Below are 26,340 nucleotides of genomic sequence, written 5' to 3' on the forward strand. Positions count from 1 at the left end.
ACACGGCATTAGAGAGCAGACCCTGGACACTCCCACAGCATTTATTTCACCCACTCACACAGACACAAACACCCCGACAACTCTTTCTGAGGGTGGCTCACAAATGCTTTTGTTGCTCACTTCGCCTTACAAATACACTGCTTCCCTTTGCACCGGCCTTGGCGTTATTAGGCACACCAAGAGGTCCCAGAATCACGTCAGAATCCGAACTACACGCATGGCACGAAATAGAAATAGACACACTGGGAGATCTGTACAAAGACTCCCAACTGCTCCCCTTTGCCAGGCTTCAAGAAATGGGGCTACCACCAGACCAATTCTTATTCCATCGCTCCCTGATAGAGGCAATGAGAACCAAATGGGGCGACATCTCTGTGGCCCCTCCCACTCACTTACTGATTCAATACTGACAGGTGGTGGGCCGAGGGCACCATTTAATTAGCTGGCTAGCAGATGCTTTGAGATCCCAAACCGCTCTTGACAACGAAGCGCTACGTATAGCATGGGAAACAGACTCAGGCGTGTCAATCACAATACCACGATGGAAAGCTGCCCTTTCAGGCCACCGTAACGTGCCTTGCAATTCCCGATTCCTGTTAATCCAATACTACATAGTGAATAGAGCATACCTCACACTGGCTCGAGTGAAAAGATACTTTGCTCGCACAGATGCATCCTGCCCCAGATGCCAGGAAATCGGAGCAGACCTGCTACACATGCTCTGGTCCTGTCCTACCTTGAGCTCCTACTGGAGAGCAGTAAAGGAAAGCCTATCCGACTGTATAGCACTACAAATACCCGTTACCTGGGAAGCGTGCATATTAGGTTTATTTCCCAGAAGCAAGCAACATAGAGCACAAGTACGCTTTGCAGACCTGGGACTCATAGTAGCAAAGCGATTAGTGACCCGCAGATGGAAATCACCTGACCCGCCACCGACACAGGCCTGGAAACGATCTCATCTCGAGGTGTGGGCGGGAGCCGAAGGTACAGCGCTAGCGCGGGAAGAGGTTTTGGGGTTGAGACAGTTTCCATTGTCTGCTAGCTGGGAGGGAATGTTACTGCGGCTGCGTGATGATGGAATGCACCCATCAGAAGAGGGAGTGGAGTAATGCAGGTAGACGTCCCCCTGACAAGAAAACACAATGCATGGGGGAACTGAATAAGTAAAGTTAGCCAGATATACCCTGACACTGGAATTAAAAATGACAATGCCTGCTTAACCTGACACCTGACCCAACCCTCCTACTAATAAACTGTCCTGTAACAATGTAATCCCATTCCGACTGGAAATAATCACATAAGTGTATTCTACATAAGTGTCCATTGCCGGCAATTGTTGAATGTTAATCTTTTTCTCCCTTATTGTTCTGCCCCTTCCCCCTTACTCTCAAATTAGCATTTATACATAGCTCATGATCCCTTTTCCTTTTCTCCTCTTTGTACCTAATCAGACTACTCCAACTGAACATACATACTAGAAATAACTTTAAATCAACATACGCTATACGAGCACGCTGATAAACATCAGATACCCTATGGGGCTCTCACTCCTGTAAATCTATAAAGGGTTGACAAAGTTAAAACACAACAAGTAACAGGTACAACATGGTACGATAACTTTGGATGTCATAACAACGGAAATGTATAACTGAATAACTGCAAATGTATATCAAGTGATATGTTGCAGCAATGCATAATATATACAATGCTAGCTATGTAACGATCTAAGAACACGTTATATTGTATGAAGCGTAAACAAATGTAGAAACATGAAGCAAAGTAAAGTTGAAAATACCAATAAACAAATTTGTGGAGAAAAAAAAATAGTTCCAGCCCTCATGGATCAACATTTGACATCTATGACCTTCCCAAACCGCTAAAATGGCATGATCCATTACACATTTTCATTGCAATCCGAGAAATAATGTTTTCAGAAACACTTACCTGTTGTAAATCTGGCCAGTCCACAAGAAGCAGTTTACTTGGAAGTCCGGAAATTAAATTCACTCTTACAAAATCTGTAAATCCTTGCCAAGCAAAACATAACTCTTTGGTTTCAGGAGGACCAGGAACAAACTTTATCCCTTTTACAATCATCGTCTGTGTGCTTGTCTAGGTGGGAAACACAGTTGATACATTTATGTGAGCATTACTCGCCACAAGAACAGAGGTCGTTCACAAAATAATAACCTACTAAACATTACAGCTGACTCCAATAGATGCATGATTTCATACACATCATGTGAACACACCTTGAGAAAGTATACTTTTATTAAGAGAACCATCTTACCAAGTGGGTGTCATGTTTAAAATGAAAGTCCTAAGGTAGGAGACTGGCCTGGCTTATAGTGGGAACCTGATGGTACTTACACCTTGTGCCAGGTCCAGTTATCCCTTATTAGTAGTGTTCTAGCAGCTTAGGCTGAATCTGGTAGCTATAGCAGAGCAGCTTAGGCTGAACTAGGAGACATGCAAAGCTTCTACTATACCACTTATATCATATAGCACTATATTATAAGAATCACAATACTCAGAGTCACTAAATATAAAGGTACTTTACTTTAGTGACATTGTGCCAAAAATATCTCAGAGGATATACTCCCTTAGGAGGTAAGTAAAATACACACAATATACACACAAACCAAAATCAAGTAGTGCAAACAATGTAGAATACAAGAGGATGCAATAGGCCTAGGGAAACACAAACCATATACTAAGAAAGTGCAATGCGAACCACTTAGGGACCCACTAAACCCCGGATGACAGTGCAAAATAGCTGCCTCCGGGTGGAAGAAGATGAAGATTCTGTAACAACGGAAGATGCCAGGAACTTCTCCTTTGCACAGAAGATGTCCCACGGTGTGCTGGGGGATGCAGAGTTGTTTCTACGCAGAAAGACCGCAAACAAGCCTAGCTAGCTGCAAAGGTTGCGGTTGAAGAAAAAAGGTGCTGCATGGGCCCAGGAAGGACCAGGAGGTCGCACTTGAAAGAGGAGTCAGAGGGGGCGCTCAGCAACACAGAGAGCCCACGCAGAAGAAGGCAACACCTGCAGAAGTACTTGAACACGGGTTCAAGTAAACTGAGCACAGCTGTCGTCTCAACACTGCAAAGGAGGGTCCCACGAAGCCGGTGGTCAACTCAGCGAGTTGAGCAATGCAGGACGGAGTGTTGGGGACCTGGGCTGTGCTGTGCAGAAAGGAGTCCTTGCAAAAGTGCACAGAAGGCCTAGAAGCTGCAGTTCACGCAGTACACAGGATTACTGTCTGGCGTGGGGAGGCACGGACTTACCTCCACCAAATTTGGACAGATGGACCACTGGACTGTCGGGGTCACTTGGATCCAGCTCCTGTGTTCCAGGGACCACACTCGTCACGATGAGAGGGGACCCAGAGGACCGGTGAAGCAGAAGTCTGGTGCCTGCGTTAGCAGGGGGAAGATTCCGTCGACCCACTGGAGATTTCTTTTTGGCTTCCAGTGCAGGGTGAAGATGTCGCTGGTAGTCTTCTTGCTACTTTGTTGCAGTTTTGCAGGCGTCCTGGAGCAGTCAGCGGTTGATCCTTGGCAGAGGTCGAAGAGGGAGATGCAGAGGAACTCTGGTGAGCTCTTGCATTCGTTATCTGAAGAGAAGTCCACAGGAGAGACGCTAAGTAGCCCTCAGAGGAGGATTGGCCACCTAGTCAGGTAAGCACCCATCAGGAGGGGTCTCTGACGTCACCTGCTGGCACTGGCCACTCCAGACCCCAGGAGGGCAGAAGCCTGTCCATGGGTTGGCAGCAGCGGTAGCTGCAGTGAAAACCCCAGAGAGCTGGTTTGGCAGTACCCGGGGTCCATGCTGGAGCCCCGGGGATGCATGGGATTGGCACCTGAATACCATATTTGGCATGGGGGGACAATTCCATGATCTTAGACATGTTACATGAATTGACCTATATGTAGTGCACTCGTGTAATGGTGTCCCCGCACTCACAACGTCCGGGAAAATTGCCCTGAACCATGTGGGGGCACCTTGGCTAGTGCCAGAGTGCCCTCACACTAAGTAACTTTGCACCTAACCTTCACCAAGTGAGGGTTTGAAATATAGGTGACTGATAAGTTACTTACGTGCAGTGTAAAATGGCTGTGAAATAACATGGATGTTATTTCACTCAGGCTGCAGTGGCAGTCTTGTGTAAGAATTGTCTGAGCCCCCTATGGGTGGCAAAAGAAATGCTGCAGCCCATAGGGATCTCCTGGAACCCCAATACACTGGGGCACCTAGGTACCATATACTAGGATATTATAAGGGTGTTCCAGTGAGCCAATCAGAATTGGTAAAAATGGTCACTAGCCTGCAGTGACAATTTTAAAGGCAGAGAGAGCATAAGCACTGAGGTTCTGATTAGCAGAGCCTAAGTGACACAATTAGGCACTACACAGGGAACACACATTCAGGCCACAACTATGAGCACTGGGGGAGATAGGCAAAAACAAACTGACATACATGTAAAAATGGGGGTAACATGCCAGGCAAGACAGTACTTTCCTACACCGACCTAATGGCTTTGGCATATACTTATTGCACACTCAGTGCTACTTCTTACTCTGTCAATAACATGAGGCTTAAACAAAAAAACAAACAAAAAGTTCAGAGCTTAATCAGCAACTTCCTGGTGCAGGCTGTATTTCTGCAGACCACTACTAGAGGTCCCTCGAATAAGACACAAGACCTTTTTTGCAGCAGCCTGCTTAGGCTACTATGGAGTGCCCTCGAGCCAGACACAAGCCCTTGCTTTAAACAGGCTGCAGTAAATTTGAAAGTTACTTAGGTTGCAGAAACATCCATCATTGAATGTTCAATATCAGAATATTAGATAATTGTGAAGAGCACATACCCCTAAATGTCTTCTTTTCTTACAAGTGGATAGAGAGAATAAACAATGAAACATTCTCTAATTTAGGCAAAGCACAAACTATAACTTTGGTTAAAATGCCTTAAAAACAGCCAATAATCTACTGCTGTAAATAAACGTGTGCCACAAATTATAACTAAGACTATTAGCCTGAGGAGTATTAGTCCAGCAAGATTTTACAATTACGTATTAATTGTGGAAAAGTGCAAATTAAATGCTATAGATTTACATTTATACCTGCAAGGTCTACATTATCGACAGGAAAATGTAGTGTCCCTCTGCCACTTTGCTATAAGATTGGTAATGGGAATTGGGAGAACATAAAATCTCATTAATTTAGTACAGATGCTTTGCTTGGTAAGTTCAGTCACATAATGCAGTTGAAACTCTAATATGAAATATGCCATTTATGTTTGCTGAATCTTCCGAATTTCCCATGAAAGGAAAGATGTTCTTGTTTCTTTGCACACAGTTTTAAAATCCGTATAATTCCATAATTATTTAATCACAATTTCTTTAAAAATTTATCTAGTTTTTTTTGCCCACACACGTGTGTCCCAAAAGATTACAGGTGACTTTAACCCGTAGCAGAGATTAAAGCATACCCGTTCCAACCCTTATCTACAGATGTCACAAAATGGATGCCATGCTAACCAAACCAAAATCTAACCTTAGTTGCAAGGGAGGGCAGGAACTTAGCAAATACAAAATATTTCCAAGGCAATTACTTAAAACCTTGCAGAATCCCTGATTCGGTCTGTCTACAAAAGTGAGTGCAGCATGTCACTATAGGTATATAACTGGCACTGTAAATATTAGGAATGGAGGTCAGAGATCGACTCCACAAAAAAAGCTACTTACCTTCGGAAATGTGCTTTCTGATGGATACGATAACCATAGATACCTCACTTTCTGAATACCCAAAGGTGCCAGTCTGGATTTGGGGATTTTTCTCAGCTCTGCTCCTGCAAACCAGAACCTGGCGTAGTGAGACTCCTCGTTGACTTCACACCCTGTGGAAGTGATTTTGGACCCACATTTATGAATGAGGACGACAGTTTCTTTCTCAACTTTGTCAGTGGCGTTGGACACAGCTTACCAACTGATCAGATGTGACAGTGAGCAGATCTCTAAATTGACTGCGATCTTTTCATGGAAAGTAAAAAGAGTCCATTCCACAGAACGGGGAGATGGGAAGGCGGCGAGGAATCTGTGGTTAGTCACAGTATTCACCTAAAAAAGCATTACTGAAGGAGTTAAACTGTTCTTATGACTGATACTTCTAACCACAGATTACTCACTCTGCGAATGGATTTCAAAGCAGTACCTCCCAAGATGGGGGGTATGAGCAATGACTCAAACCAAAATGTCCTGCAGGATCAAACAGGCAAAGTACAGTTTTCACCAAAACCTGGATATCACAGCAATAGTGCTTTGTCAACGTATGGATTGACACTCTTGTCATGGCCTGGCAGATGGCAAAAATAGCCACGCTGCATGGTTACTCAGTGGTAGCAGCCTTAGCTCTGCTGGAGTGGGCTCTCAGCTTCTCCATGGGCTACTTCTTGGCAAAACCACAGCACGTTTTTATAGAGGACTATCCACCTAAATGTAGTCCTTTCCTGCACAGCCTCACCTTTCTTCATCCCCGGGAACCCCAGTAAGATCTGAATGTCCACCCTGTGGTCTTTTGTGTGAAACAATGAAAAACCTCAAAACTCTGTTGGGGTCAACATGATGCATCCTCTCCTCCTAATTTGAGAGCTGAGGTAGACAAAGGAATGCCAAAAAGCTGATTGACTGTCCGATATGAAAAGGTACTACAATCTTCGACAGGAATGCTGCTCTAATCTGTAACACTAATTGGTCCTGGAAAAAGATGTAAGGTGAATGAAAGGACAGAGCTTGTAGTTCACACGTGCAACAAGCTCAGATTGCAGCTGAAAGGAAGACTGTTTTAAGAGTCATTAGACGTAACTGAGAGCTGTGCATCGGCTCAATAAGGGTCACACATAAAAAAGTAAGATCCAAATTATGGTCCCACTGTGGCATTCCAAAATGTTTGGGTGGAAACATATCACCACACCTTTAAGAAAATGCACCACAATAGGTGATTTAAAGAAGTATGGTTCCAGCGTAAACAGTTTTCGTAGAACATTTGGTTGCCAGAATGGCATCCACTACTTCAGGAAGGAGACCTAAATCTATCAACAGTCGCAACTCATTCTCCACACATGGAGGTATAGATTACGCAGACCCAAGTGCATTACCCTGCATTACTCCTGCAAGAGAAAATCAGCAGCTTGACTGGAGGACAGATGTTCATGCCCAGAGGTGTCAGATACCTCACTCTCCTGGCTCAGTCTGGAATCACTAGGATCACTTGAGACCAGTTGGTCCTGATCTTCAGAACATGGGGCAGAGGAGGTAGTGATAGGAAAGCATAGAAAAGTCCTGTGCACCACTCTAGGTAGAATGAGTATCATCCGGTCAAAGTGCTAATACTGCAGGTTCTCACCAGTGGTGTATAGATCGAACGAGAACCATGCTAGTTTCAACAGTCCTGCCTAAACAGTTGGTCACCTCCATGCCAGACCATATGACATACTTGGCCACATCCTGTATGGTTTTCATCAAGTTGGCATTAAATTCCACTGGGATGTTGGGTAATAACTTTGCTACCATACAGTAAAACGCATGGAAGTACCTACTGTAGGAGGCTGGCCTGGTTTGTAGTGGGTACCTAAGGAACTTACACCTTATACCAGGTCCACTTATACCTTATTAGTGAAATGTAGGTAGTGTCTAGAAGCCAGGCTCTCTAGAGTTAGCTGTAGCTGAGCAGCCAAGGCTTATCTAGGAGACATGCAAAGCTCATGCAATACCACTGTAGTCACACAGTACTAACACACATGAAAGAAAATACTCAGTGTTACAAAAATAAAGGTACATTATTCTTTATTTTGTTGAAACAAATGCCAAAAATACCATAGAGACTATACTCCCTTAGGAGTTAAGTACTACACAAATTATATACACTAGTATGCAAAAATAGGTGTAAAAACAGTTAGAAAACAGTGCAATTAGTGAAAATCACATGAGTTAGAAATGAGCCTGGGGGAACACAAACCATATACTAAGAAAGTGGAATGTGAATGTCGGTTTCCCACCTAGGCAAGTGTAGTGTGTTAAGGAGCTCTGGAAAACCCCAAAAGTAAGTACTTGAACCCACCCCAGTGCCCAGGAAAGCAGGGGTAAAACACTGTATCTTTTCCACAATATACAGAAACATGAGAAAGAAGATTATGCCAGAACCAGAGGAGACTGCAAGACACTAACAGTGGATTCCTGGACCTGAAGACCTGTGGAAGAAGGGGACCAAGTACAAGAAGAACAGAAGAGCCCAGGGAGAACAGGAGCCCTTGCTAACCCGGATGAAGGTGAAAAGAAGAACCACAGCTGAAGAAGAACAGTCAGTATTGCACCCAAGACGACAGATTCGGGTTCCTGGTTGGTGCAAGTGATGTCCCACGCCAGATGGAGGACTGCAGTCTAGTTTGGGTCGCTGGAGTCCGCCAACAAGCCTTGGCACATGCAAAGCTCACAGTTAGTGGAAAATGGTGCTGCCCGGGACCAGGAAGGACCAGGTGGACTCTACCCAGGACGAGGAGTCAGAGGGGGCTCTCAGCAACTCAGAGGGCCCACTGAAGTCCAGGCAGCGCGCACAGGAGTCCCACAGCACAGGGACAAAGAAGGTGCCAAAGGAGGCCCACGCCGCTGGAGAACTACTCAGGGAGATGTGTGTCGCAGGATAGAGTGCTTGGGGTCAGGGCTGCACGATGCACGAAGAACTTCAAGGAAGGATGTCAGTTAGTCTTGGCAACTGCAAAACATGCGGTGCACAGGGGTACTGTCTTGCGTGGGGAGGCAAGCTCTTACCTCCATCAAAGTTTGGACAGTACGACGTCAGGACCGTTGGGACAACTTCAGTCCACCACCCGTGATGCAGGATCCACGCAGCTCAGCAGGAGAGGGGATCCACGCAGCCGGTCGGCGTAGTAAGTGCCCGCAGAAGCAGGGGAGTGACTCCTTCACCCCAAGGGAGATTACTTCGCTCTTCTGGTGCAGGCTGAAGACGGGCTGTCCTCAGAGGATGCACAACCAGGAAACAGTTGAAGTTGCTATCGGGAGCTGAAGATACAATGTTGCAGAAGGCGTTTTGCTTCTTTGTTGCAGTTTGTAGAGTTCCTGGAGGGTCCACATGAAGTTTCTTTGATGAGAAGTGGAGGATGTAGAGGATTCCTGCTGGAGGCTTGCAAACCGAATCTGCAAAACTACACAAAAGAGACCCTAAATAGCCCTGAAAGGGGATTGGTCACCTAACCAGGAAAGCACCTATCAGGGGAGGGCTCTGACTTCACCTTCTGGCTCTGGCCACTCAGATGCTCCCAGAGTTCCCTGCCAAGCTTGAATCCAAGATGTCAAAACCTGGGGACCCTCTGGAGGAGCTCTGAGTACCATCCCTGGGGTGGTGATGGACAGGGGAGTGGTCAATCCCATTTCCTTTGTCCAGTTTCGCACCAGAGCAGGGGTCCCTGAACCGGTGTAGACTGGATTACGCAAGGGGGGGGCACCAAATATGCCCTTCAAAACATTTCCAGTGGCTTGGGGAGGCTACCCCTCCCAATCCTGTAACACCTATTAACAAAGGCAAAGGGTGTAACACCCCTCTCCCAAAGGAAATCATTTGTTCTGCCTTCCTGGGATTGAGCTTCTCAAGCAACAGGAGGGCAGAAACCTGTCTGTGAGGTGGCAGCAGCTGGGGCTGCAGTGGACACCACAGAGAGTTGGTTTGGCAGCACTGGGGGTCCAAGGTGGAGCCCAGAGGGTGCATGATTTGAACCGCCCCCCCCAATACCAGAATCGGATTGGGGGTACAATTTCTCAATCTTAGACACCTCACTTGGCCATATCCGGGGTTACCATTGTGAAGCTACATATATGTATTGACATATATGTAGTGCACGCTTATAATGGTGTCCCTGCACTTACGAAGTCTGGGAAATAGGTCATGGACAACGTGGGGGCACCTTTGCTAGTGCAAGGGTGCCCTCACACACAGTAACTTTCCACCTAGCCTTCAGTAACTGAAGGTTAGACATATAGGTGACTTATAAGTGACCTGGTGCAGTTAAAATGGTTGTGAAATAGTGTGCGCACTGTTTCACTCAGGCTGCAGTGGCAGTCCTGAAGGAGTGTTTGTATGAGCTCCTTATGGGTGGCAAAAGAAATGCTGCAGCCCATAAGGATCTCCTGGAACCCCAATGCCCTGGGTACCTAGGTACCATATACTAAAGACTTATAAGGGGGGGTCCAGTGTGCCAATCTGAATTTGAATATGGAGTCAGTAAACTATAGTGACAAATTTGGTAAACAGAGAGAGCATAAACATTGTAGATCTGGTTAGCAGAACTCCAGCGACACAGTCAAGCAAACTGAAAACACATATACACCACAAACTATGAGCACTGGGGTCATGACTAGCAGGATCCCAGTGAGACAGTAAAAACATACTGACAAACAGGCAGAAATTGGGGGTAACATGCCAAGAGAGATGGTACTTTCCTATAATCATCCCGAAGGGGAAGTCTGATCGGAGTATTGATGGCCATGCTCAAGAGCTTGGGATACCAGACTCTTCGTGCCCAATCCGGAGCCACCAAGATTACTTGGGCCCAGTCTTGCCTGATCTTCTTCAGAGCTCTGAGCAGAAGTGGTATTGGCAGGAAGACGTACAGGTGACCTGTGTTCCACTCATAATGGAAAGTGTCGCCAAGCGATTGCTGCCTTGGAAACTCCAACGCGCAGAACAGCTGACATTGCGCGTTCTCTGCAGAGGCGAACAGATCTAACCAAGGCTCTCCCCACTGCTGAAAGAGACCTTGTGCCACCTCTGGATGGAGACGCCAGTCGTGATCAACCACGTATCGGCGACTGAGTTCGTCTGCTCTGACGTTCAGAGAGAACACTAGATGTTGAACCACCAAGGAAATTCCTAGGCGTTCCAGCCATGTCCAGAAGTTAAGAGCCTCTTGACAAAGGGTCCACCACCCTACTCCGCCCTGCTTGTTTCAATACCACATGGCGGTGGTGTTGTCGGTGAAGACCTGCACTACTTTCCTTTTGAGAGAGGGAAGAAATGCTTTCAATGCAAGTCGGATCGCCCGGATCTCCATAAGGTTGATGTGGAGTCCGGACTCCGCCGGAGACCAGAGGCCTCTGACCTCTACCTCTCCCATGTGGCCACCCCATCCCAGGACTGATGCACCTGTCACTACTGTGCGATCTGGTTGGGGAAGGGAGAGGGATCTGCCATTGACCCAATCTGGATTCGATAACCACCACTGCAGGTCTTTCGCAGTTCCCTCTGAGATCTGAACAATGTCAAAGAGATTCCCCTGATGCCGCGCCCCCTAGAACTTCAGGTCTCACTGCAGAGCCTGCATGTGTCATCTGGCATGTTGGACCAGCAGGATGCAGGAGGCTATGAGGCCCAGCAGCCTCAGTGTCATTCTCACCAAAATCCAGGATAGAGGCTGAAACATCGATATAATAGCCCAAATATCCTGGACTCTCTTTTCGGGAGGAAAAGCCCACGACTGCACTGTGTCCAGAACAGCTCAGATGAAAGGGAATGTCTGTGAGGGAGTCAGGTGTGATTTTGGCAAGTTGATAGTGAACCCCAGCGAATGCAGGAGGTTTGCAGTAGTCTGGAGGTGGGAGACAACTTTCTGGGGTGTGTCCACCTTCAAAAGCCAGTCGTCGAGGCAGGGGAAGACTGGGACCCCTAACCTGCGCAGATTAGCTGCAACCATTACCATCACTTTCGTGAACACCCGAGAGGCACTTGTAAGGCCAAAGGGTAGCACGGTGAACTGAAAGTGCTTGTGACCTACCACGAATCATCAGTGGGCCGGCAGAACGGGAATATGGAAATAGGTGTCCTGCAAGTCCAACGCAACCATCCAGTCTGCAGGGTCCAGGTGTGAGAAAGTAGCCTCTTTTTGGCATGGTTAGCCCCATATTTGGCCTGTTTGTCAGTGTGTTTAACTGTGCGTGTCACTGGGATCCTGCTAGCTAGGACTACAGTGGTTATGGCCTACTTGTCAGTATGTTTCACTGTTTTCTTGACTGTGTCACTGGGATCCTGCTATTCAGGACCCCAGTGCTTATGCTCTTTCTGTTCCCAAACTCCTCACTAAATACTGGTAACCAAGTATTTCATCCCAAATTGGCATACTGGTGCCCCCTTATAAGTCGGTACTTAGGTACCCAGGGCATTGGGGTTCCAGGGGATCCTTATGGGCTGCAGCATTACGTTTGCCACCCATAGGGAGCCCATGCAAAGGCTTCTGCAGGACTGCCATTGCAGCCTGTGTAAAATGATGCATGCACCATTTCACATCCATTTTCACTACACCAGGTCACCTATAAGTCACCTATATGTCAGGCCTTCCAACCCTGAAGGCTGAGTGCAAAATACCTGTGTGTGAGGGCACCCCTGCACTAGCAGAGGTGCCCCCAAGCCTTCCAGGACTATTTTCCCAGACTTCGTGATTGCGGGGATGCCATTTTACGAGTGCACTGGACATAGATCAACACCTATGTCCCGCTTCACAATGGTAACCCCGAATATGGCCATGTAAGGTGTCTAACAACTGGGAATTGTATCCCAATACTGCTTCCAGTATTGGGTGTACAATCCCAGGCACTCTGGGGGCTCCACAGTGGACCCCGAGTACTGCCATACCAGCCTTCTGAGGTTTTCCAGGCAGACCCAGCTGCTGCCACCTCCCAGACAGGTTTCTGCCCTCCTGTTGCTTGAGCAGCTTAAGCCCAGGAAGGCAGAACAAAGGATTTCCTTTGGGAGAGGGGTGTTACACCCTCTCCCTTTGGAAATAGGTGTTACAGGCCTCAGAGGGGTAACCTCCCAGAGCCTCTGGAAATGCTACTGCAACAGTTTCCAGGTTGTGCATCCTCTGAGGACTGCCTGTCTTAAGCATGCACCAGAAGAACCGAAGGAATCTCCGGTGGAGTGACGGAGTCACTTCCCTCCTTCAGCAGGCACCTCTCATCAGCGACGACCGGTGGTGTGGGTCCCCTCTCCAGACGACGAGCGTGGATCCAGCAACATGGGTGGTGGACTAAAGAGACCCGACAGTCCCAAGGTCCAGCTGCCCAACTTTGGTGGAGGCAAGAGCTTGCCTCCCCACACAAGACAGTAACCCTGTGCACCAAATGACTTGCAGTTGCCAAGGCTTGTGTGCAACCTTCCAAGACGTTATTCATGTACAGCACAGCTTAGGCCCCCAGCACTCCATCCTGCGACGCACAGCTTCCTGGTTCTCCACAGGTGCTCCGGCGGCGAGGGATCCCTTTGTGTCATGCTGCGTGGGCCTCCATTTGCACCTTCTTTGTCCCTGTGCTGTGGGACTCCTGTGCGTGCTGCCTGGTTTTCTGAGGGCTCTCTGAGTTGCTGAGAGCCCCCTCTGTCAACCCCTGCTGGGTAGAGGCCACCAAGTCCCTCCAGGTCCCGGGCGGCGCCATCTTCCGCCAACCGCAAGTTTTGCATGTACCAAGGCTTGTTGGTGGAATCCAGCGATGTAAACCAGACTGCAATCATCCATCCAGCATGGAACATCTTCTGCACCAACCAGGAACCCACATCTGTCTTCTTGGGTGCAATACTGACTTTGTCTTCTCACTGGTGGTTCTTCTTTTGCACCTTCATCCGGGTTAGCAGGGGCTCCTGTTCTCCCTGGACTCTTAAGTGCTTCTTGGACTTGGTCCCCTTCTTCCACAGGTCTTCAGGTCAGGGAATCCGTCATTGGTGTCTTGCAGTCTCTTCTGGTTCTTGGATAATCTTCTATCAAGACTTCTTGTGTGTTTCAGGAAACTTACTGTGATTTACTCCCGTTTTCCTGGGCTCTGGGGTGGGTTCTATTACTTACCTTTGGTGTTTCCTTACACTCCCAGCACCCCTCTACACACTACACTTGCCTAGGTGGGAAACTGACTTTCGCATTCCACTATTTTAGTATATGGTTTGTGTTCCCCCTAGGCCCATTGCAACCTATTGTGATTTTCACTATTTGCACTGTTTCCTGACTGTGTACGTACCTGTTTTTGAATACTATTGTATATATTGTGTATATTACTTACCTCCTAAGGGAGTATAGTCTCTAAGGTATTTTTGGCATTTATGTCACCAAAATAAAGTACCTTTATTTTTGTATCACTATTTTCTTTCATGTGTGTGAGTACTGTGTGACTACAGTGGTATTGCAAGGGCTTTGCATGTCTCCTAGTTCAGCCTTGGCTGCTCAGCTACAGCTACCCCTACACAGCCTCACTGATAGACACTGATTACATTTCAATAATAATGGATAACTGGACTTGAATCGTCCTATTCACAGGAGCCCCTGTGCTGGGTTTGGACAAGGTCCCCAGTATGATGCTTGTAAGTGCTTAGTGAAGGGAAGAAGGGGTTCCGAGTTGGAGGCCCCAGGCTGAATGAAGCACTTCGGTCAGGAGGTTAGGCCTGACCGCCACAGAAGGAAGCTCGAGGTTTAACACCTCAGCTGAACTTCTCAACACCATAGAATAAGATGCTCCCTCCTCCGTAGCCACGGTACGGGGAGAGAACATGGCAGTGTCAGGGGAGGTGTCCAACCCACTGTCATTACCCAAATCCTGTACCGAGTCCAGTTCAGGCTCAAGCTGGCTCTTCTAAAGAGTCCAGAGCCCCCTCTACATTCTCCCCCTATCCATACCCATAGTAATAGGGTTCAGGATCAACCCTGGGCACAGCAGGGCCCATGGAAAACAGAATCGGCGTTGAGTGATGTTTTTCCGGCTCTGGGTCGTCGGGAATGGGTATAGGGTCGATGTTGATTGTGGGCCCAATCGGTGCCGGGAGCGTCGGAGTCCGACCCGACGCCGGGGAAGGTCGCGTTAGCACAACCGGCGTCGGGACAGATTCGGAAGTTGATCCTGAGGTGCCCTCTCGAGTCAGGTCCGAAGTCGCCGACTTTGTACCCGAGGAGGCCCTCACCGACTCCCCTGAGCCCGAAGGCGCTGAGGGTGGGTCGGACTGCCCAGATATGAGACACATGGCCCCATATAACTCCTTAAGTTGGGCAGGGGTAACCCGGCTCTCGGAAATTCAGAGAGGCACAGAGCGGACCCAGGCTGAGGCTCTGAGGACGGAGGCCTAGAGCATCGGCACTCTTTCCGCATCGCGCGAGCGACGGGGCAAAGTACAAGAACATTTTGCCTTCTTCTTTCTGGAATGTCTAGATGACTTGGACGAAGAAGAATGGTGGTGACTCTGCGACCGGTCTCCTGATCTTCCTCTCGAATGGGACCGGGAATGACGCAGAGTAGAGTGTCGGGCTGCCATGAGCTTCACGGACCGGTCCCTCAAAGCTTTTCGGTTCATGGCGGACTTCGGGTCGTGGTCGAACTCCAAACACCAGAGACACACAAGGTGCGGATCCGTCACTGACATCATGCGGTGACAGGAGTCGCAGGGCTTAAATCAGATCTTATGGGACATCCCTCGATGCACCAAAAGTCGTCAAAAAACAAATTCGACAAAATGTTGCAGTTAGTCAAAAAAATGACTGGGGTAGCTCTTCTCTGGATCTGCGTGTAGGCTGGGGCGGAAAGAAAAGAACTTACATTAGCGCGCCGGGGTGGCGCCTAGATACGACCACGACGTCATCACGGCGACCACGACGCCAACGACACCCGCAGAGTTGACCAACACCACCTAACGGTGCACAGGGGTACTGCTCAAAGAAAAAATCTCTGGATCCAATCCGAGGCCTGGGGAAATTCAAAGGTAAGGAATCTGCAACTAGAAGTTTCTATCAGATGTTGTCATTAGTTAGAATTACAATCAGTAGAGGCTCCAGAGCCAACAAACAACAGAGACAACCCCGTCTGGACCATCAATGGGACTCAAAATAAAAGGAGAAGAAATCTTCACAAGTGACACATGCAGTGGATTTCACTGTACAGGCCCCTGGTTAATGTTAGAAAGTCGTGACCAATGGACATGACATCCATGGTCTGAAAAGGTAATGTAGGAAGCTGGTTCTAAATATAGTAGATCAAAATGAGGTACACTGTGCAGAGTCCAAGCAATCCCCAGAAGCATCACAAGAGGCACAAATGACATCCCAAATGTTCTCTTTTTGAGTAGTGTGTTTGATTAGTTAGGCATAACAGAGGGTAGTGCAAAACATGTAAGGCACACATTCAATTAATAAGTGAGACACACACTCAAAGAATTTCGCCACCAATTTATAAAAATAACACACTTTTATATAAAATTTAGATACCAAGATCATCAGAATAAGGTGGGTATTTTTCGAGTGAAGAATTATTATTATTATTTTTTTTTTCAAAAGTAGACAGTGCATTTTCAGAATCTGCAATGCAATCCTATGGAGGAAAACCAAGACGGCAATCCAAGTAGGGTACAATGACTTACGGGACCAATTTCCTGAACTTACGGGGTTTTGGGACAAGGTCCAAGGCCACACCAGCAGTTCACCTTGGTGAGCTCTGGTGTGGTCCAGTGCAGAGGTGTGTTATGGCATCGGGTACCCATTCAAATCTAAATGGATCGGTCCAGTTACAAAGTCGCTGCAGGGATTACCTTGAAGGACAGTTCAGGGGAACCCACGGGGTGGCTCGACCCTTTAGGTCATCAGCACGTAGGGACACCGTCAGTCCACTTCTCATTGGGCTGTAGGGCGCAGATATAGGGGTGTCTTATGGCATCAGGTCCAGCACTGGTGCTCCTCGCACTAACGTGGGGGAGGGGGGAGGGGTGCGGGAATCGCCTACAGGCTTGGACTTGGAGTCCAGTCTGACCCAACCAACAAGTGGGCTCAGGTCTCATGAGGTGGGGACATCGTTAGCTCTCCTCTTCTGGATCCGAGGCGTGTGGATGCAGAGGTGTCCTCGGGCGTCGGGTTTTGCCTCCTGGTCACTCATGGTTGTAGTGGGGTCTGCAAACATTGTTGGCCCACTTCAACACAAGTTAGGTGGTTCAGCTGCAGTGGTGATGTCCGGTGATGGGTTTTTGGCAGTCCCGGTCCTCTCGGTACTTTCTTGGGTGCCTGCGGAAGCAGGGGAGCAGCTCCTCTATTCCAAGGGAACTCCGACTGGCGACGCACTAACAGCTGTCCCAATTACTTGGAGGCTGCAGTGGCAGGAGAGGTCAGTTGCTCCTCAAGGGTCGGGTGCAGCCGGCAGGACAGCAGGGTTGGCGCCAGATTAGTTGCGCTCCTAGGTTCTTGGGTCCAGCAGTTTTCTTGTTGATGTCTTCTTTTAGGTTCAGCAAAGATCTGAGGATCTGGTATTGGGGGTCTTCTAAATACTGAATTTAGGGGATGTTAATGGGGGAGCAGGGTAGTAGCCAATGGGCTACTTACCCTTGGGGTCACTACACCCCTTAGATGACAACTTCCTGTAGGGAGGGCGATCGCCCTAACCAAAGTTCCTAAATTCCACCACACACAAGATGGCAGAATTTCTAAAGTGGTGGCCACTTTAGGCTGGTCATCGTAGGGATGTTCCCAGTCTGGAAGTATGACATGCCTCCTGCATAGCAAATTTTTCCATTTGTCCAAGTGCCAGATGGGCCCTGAGGCAAAGGGATTGGCAGCTTCCTCAGCAGAGGGCCAGTTCTGCATATCAAAAGTGGTGGGCTTCTTTAAAGCTCCTGCCTTGGAATGCAGGTTATCCTGTGGGGAGGGATGGGCAACACCACAGCCCGGACAGGCTTTTGTTTATGACCTTTGGAAAGCGGAGGCTCTTCCCCTGGGCGGTTAGATTCTCATCTGCTGGTGGCAGGCTGGCAAGAATGGATCCTTGAGCTCACCAGCAGTTGGTAGGTTTTTCAGGGGACACCTCTAAGGTGCTCTCTGGGTGCATGTATTATTAAATCTATTACTGGAACCAGTGACGGTTTATTAATACAAGATGTTTGATGGCAAACATCCCTATAATCAAAGAAGCCATCATGTAACTGGGGAACTTGTAGTGACCAGTGTCCAGCACATGCATTTAAAACGGATTCCATGTACACTTACGATGTCTAAGAGTCGACAAAGACATAGTAGGGGCATATCTACTCATTCATGTTTGCCCTCACTTGTAACATAATGCACCCTGCCTTAGGGCTGGAAGCTTGTTGTAGGGGTGACTTACTGATATTACAAGCAGTGCTATAGGGGACACGGCACACAAGTGTGTACAATGTTGTGTTTTCAATTTTGAGAGTACCGTGTCAAGCAGCCAGCAATGGCAGTCTGTATAAGGTTGGTGCTGGGTCCCTCAGAGTGCCACAAATTGTGCTGCAGCTCTGAGCGGCCCTCTTCAGTACCCTTGCCCTAGGTACTAGGGGTACCATTTACTAGGGACTTACAGGGGGCTGAAGGGCTTGTCACTTGGGGAATCAAGTGACTAGATGTCTTATTTTAGGGCGGGAACACTGCCAAACTGTTTAGCAGGAACCCAGTGTACTTCAGGTGATGATGCATCCAAAAACCAGGCAAAAAGTTGGCGGTGAGGAGGGTTCTGCAACCAGAACCCAGCTCCCTACAGGTAACCCAAATCAAAATGATCTAAAACTTTTTTGGCATACAAAGAGAGGAGTACCTTCTCTTCCGATTCATCCCTCACCTGCCAAACAATATGCAAGTGTGTATGTGATTTTCAAGGAACGTCTGGGAACAAAGCCCACCTGAGAGGAATGAATAGGAGTCATGATAACTTTATTCAAGAGTGTCACCAAAACCTTCACCAAAATCTTTACACCTGCATTTATCAAAGAAACTGTGAGATAGCTAGAACTTTCCAGGGGGTCCTTTCCTGGTTTTGGGAGCATCAAAATTAGAGCCCTGAGGAAGTCTGTAGCGAAGCCATCATCTAGGGCCTCCTTATAAACCGAGACTAAGATGAGGATAAAATGGGCCTTGGTGGCTTTACAAAGTTCAGCCAGGTGGTAGTCTTCACCAGGAGTCTTCCCAGAGGGAACGCTGTAGATCGCTGAGGTGCTTTCCTTAACAGTTATCACACCCTCCAGCTGCAGAGATTGTGTTGGCGGTTAGAGTAGGCATTTTTAGGGAGTTAATAAAACAGGAAGATTCAGCATCTGGGGGCGTTCAAGCCATGTAAAGAAGTTCATAATATTTTTGAAACTCCATCACTATTGATGTTGGATAGCTGCTGAGGTTCGCTTCTAAGTTTCAGATGGCAGGGATCGTCCTTGAAGTGTCTTGGAGGAGTTGATAAGCCAATAGCCTACCCGTCTTTGAACGCCTTCCGTAGTGTGCCTATCGTCTGCGCAAGAGGCCTCTGTAGTACAGTGTGTGTTCAGTTGACATGTAACCAGCAGTACTCCCAGAGAAGCGTCAGGTACAAAAAGAAGGAGTAGGAAGTAGTTGAGGACCCAACCTATGTCTCCTGTTGCTGCGTGAAGTCTGAAAGCCTCCATTTGATAAGAGCCCATTCCCTCCTTAACATGTCGTGAAGGACCTCTTTACTGCTGCCCCCCACAACATCTCTGCAAATGCCACAGAACCCCCCTATGTAGGAAAGTGCCCCTTTTGGCATGGTTACCTCCCTCACTTATTGCTTGATATTGATGCTGACTTAACTGAGAGTGTGATGGGATCCTGCTAACTAGGCCCCAGCACCAGTGTTCTTTTCCTAAAAATGTACCATTGCGTCCACAATTGGCACACCCATTGCACGCAGTTAGGTCCCTTGTAAAAGGTACCCATCGGACCAAGAGCCCTGTGACAAGGGAGGGTCCTCCAAGGACTGCAGCATGTATTATGCAACCCTGGGTGACCCCTCACCAAGCACATGCACACTGCCATTGTGGGGAGAAAGACAAATTCGACATCACACCCCTCTCAGGGTGTCATGCCCACAAATCACTGCCTGTAGCATAGGTAAATCACCCCTCTAGCAGGCCTCTCACCCCAAGGCAGGGTGCACTATACCTCATGTGAGGGCACAGTTACATGAGCATTATGCCCCTACAGTGTCTAAGTCCATTTTTACGAACTCCACAGCACCATAATGGCTTCACTGAATACTGGGAAGTTCGGTAACAAACTTCTCAGCACAATACACCCACACTGATGCTAGTGTTGGAAATATTGAAAAATGCACCCATAGGGCATTTTAGAAAAGCCCCTGTATTTTACCCAAAGTTCTAGTGCAGGACTGACTGGTCTGTGCCAGCCTGACATTGACAGACACGTTTCTGACCATATGGGGTGAGAGCCTTTGTGCTCTCTGTGGCCAGAAACAAAGCTTGCACTGGGTGGAGATGCTTCACCTCCCCACTGCAGGCCTCTTGTTACAGTGCCCCAGGGCACTCAAGCTAGTGGAGATGCCCACCCCCTGCGACAAAGCCCCACTTTTGGCGGCAAGTCCGGTGGGAAAATTAGGGAAAACAAGGAGGAGTAACCGCTTCAGCTATGATCACCCCTAAGGTGTTCAGAGCTGAAGTGAAACCCTCCTTGCAAAATCCTTCATCTTGGTTTGGAGGACAGGGACAAATAGGGTTAGGTCTGTGTTCCCTTCCCCAAAGGGAGTGGACACCGGAAGGGTGTAGCCACTCTTAGGGGCAGTGGCCATTGGCTACTGCCCTCTGACCACTGTAATGCCCGTAAAACCAGGATTTAAGAGCTTCTATGAACCTAGATTGTCAGATTCCTGGCGACCTCAAGAAGGAAACAAGAAGAAAGGACTGCTAAGCTGACCCCCAGCAGAGAAAACTTTAGACAGCAACTGCTTTGGCCCCAGCCCTACAGCCCTCTCTCAACTTATGAAGCCCTGATACATAAGGCAACGTATCGTGCAGGAGCAGCGACCTCCTAAAAACCTAAAGAGGACTGCGTGCCCCACCAAAGGACCAAGATCTCCAGAAGACAGTGGTCCTGTCCACAAGGAAAATCCAGCAATAAACTACAGAACTGGCCCAGACCTGCGAGTCCTGTCCACTCTGCACCCGACGCCTATGGCCAGGTGGCCCAATCGACTCGAGCAGGTCTCCAGGCGATCCTGACCTAGTGTTGGCCCCTCCTGTCCACTGCATAGACGCATACAGACTAAATCCAGAGTACCCCCATGCATGTGAAGGGTCCAGATAAAGAAAAATGACACCAAAAGGTACCCTGCACTCGCAGCCCCCTGGCTATGGGAAATTCAACATCCAGAGCAGCAACGTGCAGCAGGCCACTCTCCTCTTTATCCAGCTTGTGGTTTTCCCGAACCAAACCCCTGGAGCCAGCCTCCAGTATACCTGTGACTACCGGGGTCCCCCCTATTCAAAAACACTGGGAGCCTGATGGTCAGTTTGCACCCTGAACCCGGCTTCCCCTGTGCCGCTGAGGGTGTGTGTTTGGTGCTGACCGGTGGCCCCTTCAGTTTTCACCTAACCCCCCCCCCCCCCCCCACCAGGTCTGTCTTCCAAAGACATGGGTACTTACCTGCAAGCAGGCCTAATTCTGAGTGCCCCCAGTTTCTACAGGATCCTATTTTAAATCCAAAAGCAACTTTGGCCTCTGCACCTGGCCGGCCCTGTTTTGCTAGTGTTGGGTGTTTGGGGTTAACTTGAACCCCAACCTGAGACATCCTAACCCCACCTCCACCCAACACTGGAACTGAAAGTCTGGTATTTACCTTGAAAACTGTACTAACTTTTCTTCCCCCCAGAACTATCTTTGGTAGTTGCAGTGTCATCTTTTAAAACAGATATTTGCTTTTTTATTGAAAACCATTTAACTTGCCAAATTGAAACAAAGTGCCGTTGATACATATGCTTGCTACTTACTGGCAAATGTGCTTACCTGCAATCTGAATCTTTGGGTTCTAGAAATAAAGTAAAAAAATATATTTTTCCTATATAAAAACAATTGGCCTGGAGTTAGTCATTGAGAGTGTGCTTCATTTATTGCCTGTGTGTGTACAACACATGCTTTGCACTACCCTCTGATAAGCCTACCTACTCGACCACATAACCACAAAAGAGAGCATTAGTATTATCTATGTTAGCCTATGTTAAGCCTCTGGAGAACCCCTGGACTCTGCACATTATATCTAATTTTTCATCTAGGATATACAAAGCCAGCCTCCCACACCCTATTACCCTCCAAATATGTTCCTACATAATCTGCGATGCAACATTTTGCTTCCAAGTCCTTATAATGGGAGGCACTGGGATGCTAAGGTCCTCAGACGGAGTCTGTGCAAACCCAGTCATAAATGTAGAACAAGAAGGTCATGATGAAGACTATATTTGTGTGTACTAAGTGTTGGGTCACTAAGGGAGTACAAAGGAAGTAATCGAGGTGAGTATTGTGGGAGCAAAAGGGGACTATATAGTCTCTAGCTTGTGGATTCAGAAGTCTCTAAGGATCAGAGATAGCATGGTCCTGCTTTAGGCCACGCAATGCACACCTGTCCCAAACATGGTATATAAGCGGTCTACCTGATCTGTCCAAGAAAGGGTCAAGTGCCAGATTCTCATCTCCACCAATGTCAAACCTAGAGGTGACTAATAATGTCAATAACTTTATGATGTTAGAAATAAACCCTGACTTAGAACTCACAGAGCATACACAGAGCCCACATGTAGGACGTTGGCTCTGTATATACTATCTCAAAGTAAGAGATAGTGTGCAGAGTCCAAGGGTTCCCCTTAGACGTAAGGTAGTGGCAAAATTACATAATTCTAATGCTCTATTATGTGGTAGTGTGGCCGAGCAGTAGGCTTATCAGAGGGTAGTGTTAAGCATTTGTTGTACACACACAGACAATAAATGAGGAACACACATTCAAAGACTTAACTCCAGGCCAATAGTTTTTTATATAGAAAAATATCTTTTATTAATTTATTTTTAGAACCACAAGTTCAAGATTTGAAGTAAATACATAAAATGCAAGGTACTCCACACAGGTAAGTTAGGAACTTTGAATTAAAGCAACAGCATACACAGTTTTAGTAAAAATGACAATAAGCTATTTTAAAAGTGGACACAGTGCAAAAAACAACAGTTCCTGGGGGAGGTAAGTAATGGTTAGTTTGTCAGGTAAGTAAGACACTTACGAGTCTAAGTTCCTGGGCATAGGCAGTCCACCGTTGGGGGTTCAAGGCAACCCCAAAGCTACCACACCAGCAGCTCAGGGACGGTCAGGTGCAGAGGTCAAAGAGGTGGCCAAAACATATATGTGCCTATGTAGAACAGGGGTGCTCCGGTTGTAGTCTGCCAGCAGTTAAGTACCCACGTCCTCGGAGGGCAGACCAGGGGGGTTTTGTAGAGCACTGGGGGGGGGGGGGAGGCACAAGTAGGCACACAAAACACACCCTCAGTGGCACAGGGGCAGCCGGGTGCAGTGTGCAAAGCAGCCGTCGGGTTTTGTACAGGAAATCATGGAGGGACTCGGGGGTCACTCTGGCGGTGCAGGCAGGGTACAGGGGGCTACTTGAGTCAGCCACCGACTGGGTTACTTGAGGGTCCCCCCTGCACTGAGGTTCGGTTCCTTCTGGTCTTGGGGGCTGCGGGTGCAGTGCTTGGTCCAGGCATCGGGTTCCTTGTTACAGGCAGTCGCGGTCAGGGGGAGCCTCTGGATTCTCTCTACATGTGTTGCTGTGGGGGCCCAGTGGGGGTCGCCTCGGGCTACTCACGAGGTCGTAGTCGCCTGGGAGTCCTCCCTGTGGTGTTGGTTCTCTGGAGCTCGAGCCGTGGGCGTCGGGTGCAGAGGGTGAAGTCTCACGCTTCCGGCGGGAAGAGTGAGTTCTTTTAAAGTTGCTTCTTTGTTGCAAAGATGTGGCTGTTGTTGAGCAGAGCCCCTGCTCACAGGAGTATCTTGGTCCTTAGGTTCAGGGCAGTCCTCTGAGGCTTCAGAGGTCGCGGGTCCCTGTCGGATGCGTCGCTGTTGCAGTTTTCGAGTCAGGAGACAGGCCGGTAGGGCTGGGGCCAAAGCAGTTATTGTCTCCGTCGTCTCTGCAGGGCTTTCAGGTCAGCAGTCCTTCATGTTTCAGGTTGCAGGAATCTGATTTCCTGGGTTCTTGGGTGCCCCTAAATACTAAATTTAGGGGTGTGTTTAGGTCTAGGGGGCAGTAGCCAATGGCTACTGTCCTGGAATGTGGCTACACCTGAGGGGAGGGGGGCACATCCCTAATCCTATTGGGGGAATCCTCCAAACTTAAGATGGAGCATTTCTAAAGGCAGGGGTCACCTTAGCTGAGGGCACTTTAGGGGCTGTCCTGACTGGTGAGAGACTCCTTATTTTTCTAATTAACTCCTCCAGCCTTACCGCTAAAAGTGGGGGCAGTGGCCGGGGAGGTGCGCATCTCCACTAGCTGGGATGCCCTGTGGCGCTGTAATAAAACGGGTGAGCCTTTGAGGCTCACCGCCAGGTGTTACACTTCATGCAGGGGGAGGTGAGAAGCACCTCCACCCAGTACAGGATTTGTTCCTGGCCACAGAGTGACAAAGGCACTCTCCCCATGTGGCCAGAAACTCGTCTGGTTGTGGCAGGCTGGCAGAAACTGGTAAGCGTAGCACTAGGAGTTGGACTGGTATTCTGGGGGAATCTCTAAGATGCCCTCTGGGTGCATTTTATAATAAATTCCACACTGGCATCAGTGTGCTTTTATCGTGCTGAGACGTTTGATGCCAAACTTCCCAGATTTCAGTTTAGCCATTATGGAACTGTGGAGTTCGTGTTTGACAGACTCCCAGACCATATACTTTTATGGCTACCCTGCACTTACAATGTGTAAGGTTTTGCTTAGACACTATAGGGGCATAGTGCTCATACGCATATGTCTTCACCTGTGGTATAGTGCACCCTGCCTTAGGGCTGTAAGGCCTGCTAGAGGGGTGACTTACCTATGCCACAGGCAGTGTGAGGTTGGCATGGCACTCTGGGGGGAGTGCCATGTCGACAGTCATTTTCTCCCCACTTGCACACACAAGCTGTGAGGCAGTGTGCATGTGCTGAGTGAGGGGTCCCCCAGGTGGCATAAGACATGCTGCAGCCCTTAGAGACCTCCCCTGTCATCAGGGCCCTTGGTACCAGGGGTACCAGTTACAAGGGACTTATCTGAGTGCCAGGGCTGTGCCAATTGTGGAAGCAAAGGTACAGTTTAGGGAAAGAACACTGGTGCTGGGACCTGGTTAGCAGGGTCCCAACACACTTTCAATCATAAGTGGCATCAGCAAAATGCAAAACGTCAGGGGGTAACCATGCCAAGAAGGCATTTCCTTACACCACAAATAGTGTTCCCCTGTATTGAGAGCTTGGCAAACACATAGCTACTGTCAGTATCGGACTAAGTTTGGAGAATTCTATACAAGAGGTGTTTATGGAAAAAGTATAGCAATGCCCCGTTTCGAAAGTGGACCACCAATCTCAACATGACTGTGATGTAGATGAGATGCTACTTGATGTACCCAGCCCATCCATTCTCTTGTAACTTGATGCTCTCTGCAGGGGACAGGTGGGTTTCTTGAAGAAGGGTGTTGTCTAGTTTATGATGACCCAAGGTGGTGAGAATTATCTTCCATTTGATGAAATGTGTCAAACCATGTAGGTTGAGGGAAAGTACCTTCAAGGATCTTTACGCCATGAAACCAATATGTGCTATAGGGTTGCGATGGCAAGTCTCGAAAAGTGAGATCAACTGGAAGACGGAGAGCCCACATGTTGGAAATAGAGTGGTTGAGCTAATATGGCGCTTTAAGAGGGGTGTGGAGAAAGGACAGGTGTGTGGGGTGGGGGAGGTGGATGGAGGGAAACTACTACCAGGAATGCTTATTGGAAGTGGAAAAGCAGGTGTCTAGGGCAGGAATTGGTCCGGGAGCTGTGAAGGAACTCCGATAGACCTTGAAACTGAACCTGTAAGAGGGATGCAAGAAGATGCACCAATACCGAAGGGAGTGGGCCCGCTCACTGAGAGGAGCCCATTTTGTTGTGTTGGACTAGAAACAATGCACTACAAGGGAGGGCGAAAAAAAGTTAAAGCAGCCCCAATAAACAGAATGGGAGCAGATTACAACAGGACCGAGGGACTGCAATCAAATTCACCACAACAATACTATCTCTGCTACCCTCCAGCCTCCCCACCCCAGAAAAACATACATCAACAACATAGAACTTAAATCCATGTACAATATATCAGGTGATCTACAACATGTATCCCCCACAATGTAATACAATCATGAGGTGAGAGGAACACAGGGGCAAAAAGGTTGCCCAGTCTTGCAATGAATGCCCATGTCTCAAGTACACATTAGAAAGCAAACATTGTTGACTGTCACCAGAGGTGAGAGTCTCATTAGGT

The 26,340-nt window shown here is 48.2% G+C and overlaps 1 protein-coding gene across 3 annotated transcripts in view; it reads right to left on the minus strand.

Annotated features, from left to right (window-relative positions):
* Nucleotides 1-26,340, minus strand: part of SMCHD1 (structural maintenance of chromosomes flexible hinge domain containing 1) — a 2,128,336-nt gene that overhangs the window by 809,913 nt on the left and 1,292,083 nt on the right. For all 3 annotated transcript variants that reach the window (XM_069219969.1, XM_069219967.1, XM_069219968.1), the window contains one exon: nt 1,948-2,115. In XM_069219969.1, coding sequence (XP_069076070.1) covers nt 1,948-2,115 — 168 coding nt within the window. The remainder of the gene's footprint in view (nt 1-1,947; nt 2,116-26,340) is intronic.

Source organism: Pleurodeles waltl, chromosome 2_2 (genome assembly GCF_031143425.1).
Source record: "Pleurodeles waltl isolate 20211129_DDA chromosome 2_2, aPleWal1.hap1.20221129, whole genome shotgun sequence".
Classification (NCBI taxonomy): domain Eukaryota; kingdom Metazoa; phylum Chordata; class Amphibia; order Caudata; family Salamandridae; genus Pleurodeles; species Pleurodeles waltl.